Consider the following 13,503-nt stretch of genomic DNA (forward strand, 5'->3'; position numbering starts at 1 on the left):
CAATTTTGTCTCCATTCGTGCAAATTCTCGTTTAATGTGTTCCATATCCATCTTCATGTGTTCCACATTCATCTTCACGTCTTCCACATTCATCTACACGTCTTCCATATTTGTCTTCATGCATTCCATCTCCATCTTTAACTTATCATAATCATCAAAAAAATTTCAATCCAATCAAACCTATGGCCTTATACATATAAATAAAGATTCAGATTGGCTACGGTTCTGCTACATTTTATACCCCATTAACACTGTTAGAATATGCAACCCTTGAATGAGACATTTTGTCGAACACCCTACACGCAACAAACGAAAACCTTAAACAAAAACACAATGATATAACATTTTAAATTTGGGAAATAATGAACAACAATAGCAACACCCAACATCAGAAAACAACACCCAAAACCCACAATAGAAACCTTTAAGGCATGATGAAAAGCAAATGAAACCCATGACCCACAATCAATAACTGACGAATGCATGAAGAAATCAAACAAGGGTATGAAAAAATTAATTTAGCCAACATGAACCAAACAAAAACCAACAAAGGCATGAAAAACTCCTAAAATGTATGATTTAAACTATTGGTGAGGATAAGACATAGGTATTTTTGTCATAAAAATTCTCAAGGACCATGTGACTAACACATGACTATTTCGGGTAAATGAGATTAACACCATTACTAGAGAAAGAATACAATTGTAAATGGAATCCCAAAATAATGGATGCTTGTGTAGAGAGAATGCACATGTAATATATGTCTAAACTTGAGGGAGTGTTTATGCATTTTGTTCTTTTAAAAAAAGTTTAATTACCTATTTAGTCCTTATAATTTTCAAACTTATCTCTTTTAGTTCATATGTTAATAAGTAAATTTTTTAGTCTCTCAAGTTTAATAAATAATTTTTTTAGTCCCTGAAATTTATATTTTAATTCTCAAAAAGTTCCTGTCGTTAAATTTTTTTAACTCTTTTAATTAAATAATTTTAACGGCAAGAACATTTTGAAAATTAAAATGTAAACTTTAACATTTATTAATTATAAGAACTAAAAGAGATAAATTTAAAAATTATAAGAACTTAAAAAAAACTAAAACTAAAAATTAATTATTATTTAAAAAAATTTCGAAGCTCGAAACTAAAAATTACCCATAACAATCTTAAGGTTTCGGTTTTGTAATTAAGAAATAAAAAATAACAATAAACATAAAAAATGAAATGGCATGTAATGAGCTAACAGTCCATAACCCTAAAAACGAAACCAAGTATGGTAGCATAGCAGGCAATACAAACGAGAAGAAGCAAAACAAAGGAAAACAGAAACAGGAACGACGAGGACGAACACTGTGTGCAGAAGGCAATGGGAAAGAAGCAGAACGAGAGTCAGAAAACAGGGCTAGGTCGAGCCCTGGTGAGGCAGCACAACCAAATGATCCAACAGAGCAAGGACAAGTCTCACTTCTACAAGAAGAAGTTTCTCGAATCCTTCACCGAAGTCTCCGACATCGACGCCGTCGTCGAGCAATCCCTCGAACCCATCCCCGAACTCGCCGCCGCATCAACCACCCTAATCAGCCTGTGAGCCTTCTTTCTCTTATTCGCATTCACGTGCCCGCGCTCTTCTTTCTGCAATTGTTCTGTAATATTTGTTGTTTTTGTTGTTGTTATTTGAGAGTAGCGATCCAGATTTTGTGCCCGGTGAAGCGACGACGCCGGAAGAAGCGAGGAAGCAGCAGAAGCAAGAGGAGGCGCTCCACGCCAGCAGCCTCCGCGTTCCTCGCCGCCCGCCATGGACTCCCGACATGTCCGCCGACGAGCTGAACGCCAGCGAAACACAAGCTTTCTTGACTTGGCGCCGCAGCTTGGCGAGGTTAGTATCCGCGTTTGTTTGGATTGTAGGCTTGAAATCTAATTTAGAGAACTATATGATGGGAAATTGGAAAATAGGGTTAGGGTTAAGGTCCGTGAATGAAGCTTCTAGTTAGACGATTAAGTTCATGTTCGGGGACTATGAATGTAATTTTCGTGGAAATATAAGGTGGGTTTGATGATTAAATGAGAAGGGAAGGGGGAAAGGTCACTGGTTCCATCCCCTCTGCTAACAAAACTAACATTTGCCGATAAAAAAAATGAATGTAATTTTTGTCAATTATAATGTGGCTGATGTTGATTGAAGGATTAATTGAATGTTTATAGGATTAACGGATTTGTAGATGCTTTTTTTTTGTTAATGTTGGTTCTGTGGTGATGTTTCAGGCTCGAGGAGAATAAGAAGCTTGTTCTTACTCCGTTTGAGAAGAATCTTGACATCTGGAGACAGCTCTGGCGGGTTGTTGAGCGCAGTGATCTGGTATGTTGGTATCATCTTTTTGAAGTTTTATGGGTTTATAAAGAATTTTGATTTTTTTGAGGTAAGTTATTGCTATTAGTTTTGGAATCGTTTTGTGTTAATCTGATTATGTTATGTTACTCTGTATGATAATGACCTAGTTATTAGGTTTGAACTCAGTTAAGATGGGTATGGTTCCCCTTTTTATGAATATATGATTGCCAATGCCAAACAGCTGCATCTGCTTATCCATGCAATATTTCTCAGTATGGTATAGACTGTATACCATTTGTGTTGTTGAAGCAAATACGCTTTTATTCTTTCATGGTCCTTTTTTCTGCTGGTGAGTTCAATCCCACTTCCCTAATGTAGTTGTCATTATAGGAAAAGAGAGATTGATTTAAAAGGATGCCATTACTAATAGATTAAAAAATATTTAAACTCTAAAATATACAGTATTTGTAATGTTCAAATATAATGTAGCTTCCTTGTTCGATTTAAGATGGTTGTTATTAGCATGTTAATAGATACAGGAGTTCCACAGTACTGTGTGATCTTTTGTTATTGTTTCCTGGTTAGCTTTATTGATTACATTTATTAGATTTCTAGCTGCCCTTTTCTTTAATTTGGCTTCTTATTGAAACAAAAAGAACGGAAAAAAGGCTAAACAGGTTGGGGCATCATGAGCTTCAAACTAAAAAGTGACACTAAAAACAATCTCACTCTTCAACTTCCCCCCAAAAGAAGAAAGAGAAGCTCTAGTAGGGAACTTGGGATCTTGGATAATAATCTGGTTTTTATTCTTCCTCATATGTACATTCATTCTTTTCTTCCTATCAGTATTTCCTGTAATTTAGAAAGACCTATATATTATGAAAACATTTGGATAATTGATATTTTGTTTTTATTTCTAGTGGTTTTATATGTATTTAGAAATGTTCATAATGTAGTTTTTTAATCTGATTTTTTCTGTGTTCTTTTCTTAAGTGCATGAAAACTTAAAAGTTGATGATCCTCTCACTTTTTTTTATCAGCTTGTTATGGTTGTTGATTCACGAGATCCGTTGTTCTATCGTTGTCCAGACCTTGAGGTGAGACTTTCTTTCTTCCATAAGGAATTGGTGGCAAAATGCTAACTTAACAACACTAAAGATGGCTAGGTTTGTGGCAAATCTAACTGATTGTAAGGATCGGATATAGTGGAAGACTTTGGACTGGATACTCTTTTGTGGCAGCTTTAATGCCATGAAGCTTATAACAGTCAAAGCATCCTTTCAGTGTCTCTACCTCTATTCTTTAAGACATAGTAACTTACTTTAATCTCAGTAAAAAGTGTAACAAGAATTAGTAAGACAGATTTGACCAGACTTTGTACTGTCCATAATCTGTGTAGCCTGCTTTTGGACCTTTCTTATCCTTTTTTTTAAGAATCACAATTCTGTGTGCCAAGCGTGATCTGTTTTGCACCAATTGTACTTTGCTATAGGCTTATGCACGGGAGGTTGATGAGCATAAACGCACATTGCTTTTGGTTAATAAGGCAGATCTTTTACCTGTTTCTATCAGGTTTGGATGTCCTATTCCAATGAGTTTTATACTGTATCAAATCATTGCCCTTGGTGTTGCATCTTGCCTTATTATTTGTCCTGTCTTTCTTCTCTTTTGCTGCAGAGAGAAATGGGCAGAATATTTTCGTGCTCATGATATTCTCTTCATCTTCTGGTCGGCTAAAGCTGCTACTGCTGCCTTGGAAGGCAAAAAACTTGGTTCATCATGGGAGGATGATAACATGGGGAGAACTAATAGCCCAGACACAAAGATATATGGAAGGGATGAACTTTTGGCCCGCTTGCAATCAGAGGCAGAAGAGATAGTTGACAGGAGAAGAAATTCAGGCTCCTCTGATGCAGGACCATCTAATATTAAATCCCCTGCTGAAAATACTGCTGGTAGTTCATCATCGAGTAATGTAATTGTGGGATTTGTTGGATATCCTAACGTGGGGAAAAGTTCAACTATTAATGCTCTGGTTGGTCAAAAACGCACTGGTGTCACCTCTACCCCAGGGAAAACAAAGCACTTTCAGACATTAATTATCTCGGATGAGCTGATCCTCTGTGATTGTCCTGGATTAGTTTTTCCATCCTTCTCAAGCTCAAGATATGAGATGATTGCTTGTGGGGTGTTACCTATTGATAGGTTGTCTGAACACAGAGAATCTGTCCAAGTTGTAGCTGATAGAGTCCCAAGACATGTCATCGAGGAGATTTATAAGATAAGGCTTCCTAAACCTAAGTCATATGAGTCCCAATCGCGCCCTCCTTTAGCATCTGAACTTTTGAGAGCATATTGTACTTCTCGAGGGTATGTTGCCTCTAGTGGACTCCCTGATGAAACCAGGGCTGCCCGTCTGATGTTGAAAGATTACACTGATGGGAAGCTGCCTCACTATCAAAAGCCTCCCGGAGCATCAGATGAGGAACAAGCTTTGGAAGAACCTGCGGGACATGACTTGGTTGACTTGGATGCATCAGATTCATCTGGTACTGAAGAGTCTTCAGATGACAAGAGTGAACTTGCACCAAATCTTGAACATGTATTGGATGATCTCAATTCATTTGACATGGCTAATGGACTTGCTCCAAAGAATATTACTACTGTTAAGAAGCCTAAGGCATCTCATAAGCACCACCATAAAAAGCCACAGAGGACAAAAAATCGTTCTTGGAGAGCAGGAAACGAGGATGCTGATGGGATGCCAGTTGCAAGATTCTTTCAGAAAGCAGCAAATACAGGTCCTATGAAGGCTGGGTAAGGCCATACGTTCTGGTTTTTGTAGAACAGCTTATGTGTTACCCATATGTACGTTGTTTATATGAGGTTAACGATAAATAATTTTAGTTTTTGAGGCATTTCGGAAATAGATGATGTGAGCAATTTTACGGAAGCTCGCCCCGTAACAGGAAAAAAAATGTTTGGGAAAATATTGTATTCACAACGGTGAGTTATTGTTCTTATGAATGGGTTGAAAATGATGTCTTAGGACAGGAAAATTAGGTACTAGGATTATTAGTCAAGATATATATATATATATAGTGTTATATAATTATTCACTCATTCTTTCAATTCGCATCAGGAATTGGTATATGGAGAGGAAACGTCGTATTTCATATGAAACGTCGTAATGATTAATTGCTCAGATTGTAATTGAGAGAGAGAGAAGCGAAAACCTGAAAACAGTTTTTATTTTATTTTTAAAAGAAGTGTTAAATGTAGTGCAGCCAATCATTGAGACGACATTGAAGGTTGCGTGATATGCAGAAGAATCAAGCATAAGATAAACTATGCAAAAACTTTTTTTTTAAATAATTACTTTTATTTTTCAATGTGTAATTCGCTTAAAATGCATCTTTGAAAAATAAAAATATAAAATTTAGTTTTTAAAAGTGTAAAAAATATAATAAATATATTCGATCGTTAATTTTCGTCTGTTATCATTAATAAAATAGTTTGTGATACTGAAAGACAAATTTGTCATTGAAATGATAGTCAACGTGGATTGTCGATAAATGCGTCCTTGAAAGATGAAAATACAAAATATAGTCTTTGAAAGTAAAAAAAAAATGCTACAAATATATTCAAACGTTAATAATGAATTGTATAGGAGAGAAACTAGGAAAAAATGAATTAAAAAAAAGTAAAATACAGTTTAAGATTTGAGCTCTTATACTTTGATTATCTATCTATTTATTCATCTATCAAATTGTTAATTATTTTTTTAATTAATCAATATAACTACTTATTTTCCAAAATAAAATAAATTTCTTTAGTTTTATGATATAAAAAATTTGAGTTGCCATTTAAAAAAATGAAAGTCTTTTATTTCTTGAAATTTTTTGTTTCTTCAATTAATTATTAAAATTTATTATGTACTTTGACGAAGTATGTCAAATGGAATACAAGGTTGCTACATCCACTAAATTAGCGAGAGATACAACTCTATGTCCCAAAGGTAAAAAATAAATCTCCCAAAGGTAAAGAATAAATCTCTGTATTAGTTTTTTTTTTTTTTTTTTGCTTTGAAGTTAACCTCCGTATTAGTTTGAAAATTATTGTATTTTTCATTTAAATTTATTTGAGTTCCTTATTTGTTAGTAAATGTTTTCATTTCATTCATATTATATATTATATATAATAAGTGTTGTTTCGAATGGAATCAAATAAGATTTATCCAAGAGATTCTTTCATATTTGAAGTATATATATATATATATATATATATATATATATATATATATATATATATATATATATACACACACACATTTTATTGATTAAGAAAAAAGAGTAATAATTCCACTTTACCTTTATCTAGTTTAAATTTTGTGAAACTTTTTTTTTTTAAAAAAAAGGTTGATTAAATTCTTTTTTTAAAACAAATAAATAAATAAATTTGGTCATACGGCTGATTGTGTTTTTTCTACTCAAGACTCTGGGCATGCTATTTTCAATCTAAGTATAAGAGTACTTAAGTTGAATTGAGATATGAAATAATTTTAAAAATTAAAAGTGAGAAATTTAATAAAATTATAAGATATAAGATAAAGTTTTTTTAAATAGCAAAGATTAAGGTTTGATAAATAAATCAAAATAATAAAAAAAAAATATTAAAATGAAATTTAAAAAATATATTGCATAAGTACTAAACGAATAAAAGTAATAAATTACAAACACATAATAATAATAATAATAATTTATTATTAACATCCGAATATATTTGTTGCACTTTTTATACTTTCAAGGACTAAATTTTATATTTTCATCTTTCACAGATGCATTTGTCAGCAAAATAGAAAGACGAAAAGTAAAAAAAAAATTATATCAAACATGTCTCTATGCTGGCAATCTACGTTGACAAGTGACGAATTTGTTCCTCCGTGTCACGTACACTATTTTATTAATGATGACGGACAGAAGTTAATGGCCAGATATATTTGTCGCACTTTTTACACTTTCAAGAATTAGATTTTGTATTTTCATATTTCAAGGTCGCATTTGTCAGTGAATTATACATCGAGGGATAAAAATGATTATTTATCTTTTTTTATGTCAATTATCTTAATAAAAGATAATGGTGTTTGAAGCATGATAAATAAGTGAGATTGCAAATAGTAGTTAGCATTTTAGGGGAAGGGGTATTAGTTCCTTTTCCGTCATATATAATTGGATGATCTAGATTTTCTCTTCTCATACAAATACTCATTTTACTAGATGTGCTTCTAATAGGTAAAATGATGAAAATTTGAAGTTTTATATATTTTTTATCAATTTAATATTTTATTAAATACAAATAATATGATTTCTTTGGCTTGTAACTGGATAAAGAAAAGAGAACATTATTTAATCTTTTCTTTTTTGCGTTAACTTTTTTTTAATTGCTGATGTGGATAAGTGATATTATAAAAGAATAAATTTCTAATTTTATCCCCATGTAAAATTATAAAATAAAAGTTTATCGTGTAAAATAAATTACAAGTTTGAGAGCTTCTTTGACGTGTTACTTTTGATTATAAGTTAATGATTCACGCAGCCACATAATGTAGATTGACCTTTTTCTTCTACGTGATCATATTCATAAACCCTATAGATTAAAAAAACAAGTGGTGATTGATTAAATTAAAACAATAAGAAGAGGATACAATACCAATCTGGCAGTCATTTTGTTCCATGTGGCCTTGTCTCTGAGATTCCACCTCACATGAAAACAATGAAAATGATGAGCTGAAATAATACATGCTCACCTTCTTGCTTAATGCGCCAAACATAAATTCCCCACCATATTTCAAAGTTCGAATAATTAACTAACAAATCGTACAAAATAATCACGCTCCGGTATTCCACAGTTATTAAGTTTATTTGAGCTTGTGATTATCAGACGAACATTTCATCAAGTTCTAAGAATCAAAATCAAACTTTTACGCGAATAGAATTGTAAAAGTGGACTGACATTGTGTATTTGAAAATTTCAAGTTATTCTAATGATATACTGTATTTACTTATTTGTAATAATTGATATTTATTGTCTAACTAGTTTTAACACTATATTTTGTTCCTCTAACAAAAACACTATATTTTGTTTTAGATATACGTTATCAGGTGTTAAAAAAGGTACTCGTATTTCCTTCCTTCTATAAAAAACATTTTTACAAATTCAACATTTTTTTTTACAAAAACAAGTCAACATTTGTCCTCCCCCCTCAATTTCCAAAATTCTCTTTAACATCTTGTAACACTACATGTTTGTGCCCCGCTCTCCCAAGTCAACACAAAGTAACAATTGTTACTCTTATAATCAGGATAATTATATTTAATTTCTTTTAGTTATATAATTTTTTGATACAACTTCAAATACGTTAATTGCTTTAGCTTTTCTTATTATATGGTAGGTTTAAAATTATTTTTTATTTGCTAGATAAATTAAGTTATATGAGAAATATTAATTTTAATTATAAGTTGTTGATAATCAGTAACTTCAGTTTAGGAAAGGGAAAGGTTTTAGTAGAGATTATATTATATATTTTTTTTTAAAAGATACGAGAGTACATTTAAAAATAATAGAAGTACATGTTTTTATGCTTTCATTTGATTTTTTTTCTTCTAAATTTTCTTTCTTAATCAATATTTTCAGGAGATATTGATTAGTATTTATCTTAATTATACATCATTGTTGACGTTGATTCATGTATTAAATTTCTGACTCCCCTAATAAAATATATTATACATTAAAACCCTTTTTATAATTAGAAGTCATAAGACTAATATTTGAAGTATAGAGATCATTGATGGAAACTTTGTCTATTTCAAACAAAATCTTTTTCATAGATATAACCAGAAAATCAAATCTCTACTATCAACATGTTTAAGAAATTTAATAATCTACCAATTATATATATATATATATATATATATATATATATATATATATATATATATATATATATATAATACCACATTGTTTAACGAATGAACCTTGTGTAGAACGACATGCACAGCCACAAAATGCAAGGAGATTCTATACCCAGCTGTCAATAATTGGCATTTGACATGACGACATGGGAAGTGAGCTAAGCAAAAGGATTGAGTCATGAAATGTGATACTATTGTAGTATATTTGACAAAGGGCTTTTTTTATTATTATCAATAAAGGGGCTTTTCCATAACGAGAAAGAATGTGAGTACTCACCTAAGCATGTCATTCAATTTAAGAGCATTAATGTCCTTAGGAACAGGATAGCTTTTCACTCGACATGACTTTCATGTCATTAAAGTATGCATGTAAATATTCCATTTGGCCATTGTCATATGGTGAGGGATTAACATACATAAATTTGCCTTGACGTTACGGCACATTGTGGAGCATGAGTGATCCGCTTTCATTTTTTTTTATTTAATAAAAATACTTGTTTTCATTAAAAAAATAAATTATTTTTATATTTATGATATATATAATAAATATATAAACAAGTCCGAGTGAAATTGAGTGTGAATTTGTTAACGTTTGGAGTTTAATCTCTTAGGTAAAACTAATAATTGAAAGAAAAACTAATTAAAGATGGTCAATCAAAAATTTCAGATTAATTATAAAATTGGTAAATATTTTGAATAGTTAAACAATTTATTTTATCAAAAAGATTATACTTTTATATGTTTAACGGGTCAGATTATTCATGTGATACATGGACCATTATTCTTTTGAATTACTGATCATTTTAATTAAATTTGTGAATCACTAGTTTTTAACTTACGCTAACTACAATATTTATTATCAAAAGTTTTTTTTTTCTTAAAAACAATTAATGAGAAATTTTAGTAATCAAAACTAGCAAAAACATATAGATGAAGAAGGTCTTTTAATTTATGAATAGTTATTTTAACCAATGGAAAAATGTGTATTTATCATATAGTAATAGTTTTATATGAAAAAGATACACTTCTTGCAAGATTGCAGATTTAGTAACCTGAGGATCTACAAACCAAAGTTTCACAAAATCTTATTGGATTTTCAAAAATATGTAATTTCATGTTTGTTGGAAGATAATAAAAACATATTCCTAGACATAATGTATTCCCAAGAATTCATATTACATATCTTTTGGTGTCAAAATGAGGGGTGTCATCCACACAGATTGACCCATCACAAGTTGAACTAGTCATATTATCAACTTGGCTTGACCCACCATGGGTTGATGGATTGACTAAAAAAAAAAATTATAATAAAAAAAATATAAAATAATAAAATTTAAAAAATTAAAAATCAACCAAAGAAATTTTAATGATTCAAATACAAATTCAAAAGTTTTAAAACACTAAAATCTCTTAATTTAACAAGATTATAATTTTCAAATTAAAAATACCAAATTATAAAAAAAACATACATAATTAAAATTACTAAAAAACTATAACATTTCATGAAATTATCTCAAATACATAAAATTTCAAGATGAAATTGTTGTTGTTATCCACTAACAACATTGGAGCAATGAACTCTAAAATCTAGAACAAGTTTCTCTTTCTTCCCAACGTAACCATTATCTTCACCTACAATCTTAGAAAAATAATAATGTAAAATTTAGGCTCAGAGGGGTGATGATCTTATATTCCCATGTGATATTTTAAATAATTCCCCATTTTCATTTATTATATGTCATTTATCTATTTCTTTGATATTTTATTTTTAAATTAAAACAAGTTTAGAAACATTTTTAGAAATTATAAGTATTTACCAAACATCTTTAAAATGAGAATAACATTCTTGGTTATTCCTAGAATATAATCATATCCATAAAACAAATTCCTCCTAAAAGTTGAAGACAACGGATTTGTATATATTTTATTTCCCTGCTATATCTGTACATTTCTTTTACCCTTGAGATCTACAAATGACAAATATTAAGAATTAAATGTGCAATATAACTTTAAATAAACAATGATTACTAATTTGCTATATTAAAAATCTATTAAGAATGATTCTTAACTTTACACATTTTTTATGAACTTATTATCAGAATAATTATAAAACGGTGTAACTTAAAATAATTTTATATCATTTAAAACAAACCTTAATTATGACATTAATCATATTTATATGTACATTAAGGTAAAAACATTTATATATATACTTTAATGAATTATTTAAGTAATTCATATTAATGTAAACTTATTTTATAAGAACATTTCATGTTGAAAATTATAAAATTTATAGGATTAAAAATAGTGTGATTTATCAAATATATGTATATATATATTTTCTACTTTTGTTCTATTTGACTACTTTTTAATTAATGATACAGTTAAGGGTTGCGTGCTTCGGGGCTCATTTACTACATAGATTTTCGATAATATATCCATTATTAACACGCTCTTTTAATATGAATGAGACACTAATCAATACATATTTTTTTAATAATAATATTAATATGTTAGATGATTTACGTGAATTTTTGAGCGAGTTTGCAAAAAAAAAAAAAAAGCAGGAAATTGTTTTCAGAACTTATCCGCTTTAATAATGAGATAATACGTTAGGTGATATACGTGAGTTTTTGAGCGGGTTTGCGAAAGAAAATCTCAATACCGATATTAATAAAATTGGTTTTTTTAATTATGTTTAAGTGTCTAACCATTATCGTATTCATCCATATTTTCTCTCTTATTATTTTCATTTCCAATAATTTTCTGCCTTTTTCGTTGTGATTCACCTCAAACTTCACACAATATGGTCTCAAACAGAAAGTGCAATAAAGGGATATAAAATGTTTATACCTTTTGTTTCGTATGAAAAGAAAAAAGAGTTCACATGTCGTTGTTATTTTTACTTTTTATTTTTTTTAAGTACAGTCAAATTTTGAACTCAACATTTATCTTCCTTTTCAAGCAATGCGATGGAATGAAAAAAAAAAAGAATCAGTGATGATTTCGGTCCCCCAAAATTAATTAGTATGTCATACTATTCTACATTCTTTTTGTCTAACTGATAATACTTTATTTTTTGAACATCTACCTGATAAACTTTCCCTTTAATGTTTTTTTTATCATTAAAACAAAAGTAGGAGATATAAGGTTACCGGTTGATTCAGTATGGTTGGAAAAGAATGAAAAAAGAAATGAGAATAAGTTGTAAGTTTGAATTTTTAAATTAATATTTCTAATAAAATTAATAAATTAATATTTATAGGCAAAATAAAAAATCATTAAAACAAAAGTCAACGCTAATATAATGTTGTAACAAAAATAAATAGTTGAATACTATTATTAGAATTCACAAATAAGCTAAAAGATTTAAGCTAATTGATTGAACAAAATATATAAGTTATATTAAATTTATAATATCATTTTTAATTCTTATAGATATAAATAAAGAAATTAACAGATGCCAACTAATTAAAATATTTTTTATTTAAAAATACTTCATGACTATAAAGACCTTTGTAATTTATTACTAGCAATCCTACTTCAATGCTTATATATTTAAATTTGAATTCTACATATTTAGTCAATGTAGTTTATGAGCACGTTTTTTAAAGAAAAAAATTTGATTATTTTGTAAATAAGTACTATTTATACATTTTTTCACTATAAAATACTTTTATTACAATATATGCGTAAATAATGATTCCCGAGGATGCAATTCAGCTGGTAATGTAAATAAACACGTTAAAATTTGATTACTTTGCAAATAAATTATAAATACTATTTTTTGCAGAACTAAATAAATATTTTTTAAACATTAAAAAATTCATAATATATAATAATAGGGAAAAGTGAATGCAGATTAATTTTATCATTAAATTATTTTTTTCTTTTTAAAATAAATTGCAATAACTATTCCATGAGATTTTACAAATTACACATTTTTTTTCAACTTTTATCTACTCCTATACTTTTTAATTTTTAGACAATCTACACCTATACTAACTCTTCTTAAATTTTGAATAAACATATACAAATGCCTCCTTATACATTACACACCGATTCTCTTATCAAAGAGAGGTTATTACTGTATAGTAGAGTAGAAATTCTTTAAATTAATATTCGATAAATTAATAAACACTCTAAAATAATAAATTTATTCGGTCTCGACTTGGGTCAATATAAAAAATTAAAAAATTTGATAAAA

General features: G+C 29.2%; 1 protein-coding gene across 1 annotated transcript; it reads left to right on the plus strand.

The window, feature by feature from the left end:
• Positions 1 to 1,226: 1,226 nt before the first annotated feature.
• On the plus strand, positions 1,227 to 5,384 carry LOC114376883 (GTPase LSG1-2-like). The gene is made up of 6 exons (XM_028335194.1): positions 1,227 to 1,580; positions 1,681 to 1,872; positions 2,259 to 2,352; positions 3,366 to 3,422; positions 3,818 to 3,897; positions 4,003 to 5,384. The coding sequence occupies exons 1-6, from the start codon at positions 1,363 to 1,365 to the stop codon at positions 5,144 to 5,146; spliced, it is 1,785 nt and encodes a 594-aa protein (XP_028190995.1). The 5' UTR covers positions 1,227 to 1,362; the 3' UTR covers positions 5,147 to 5,384.
• Positions 5,385 to 13,503: the final 8,119 nt, after the last annotated feature.

Source organism: Glycine soja, chromosome 11 (genome assembly GCF_004193775.1).
Source record: "Glycine soja cultivar W05 chromosome 11, ASM419377v2, whole genome shotgun sequence".
Taxonomy (NCBI): Eukaryota; Viridiplantae; Streptophyta; class Magnoliopsida; order Fabales; family Fabaceae; genus Glycine; species Glycine soja.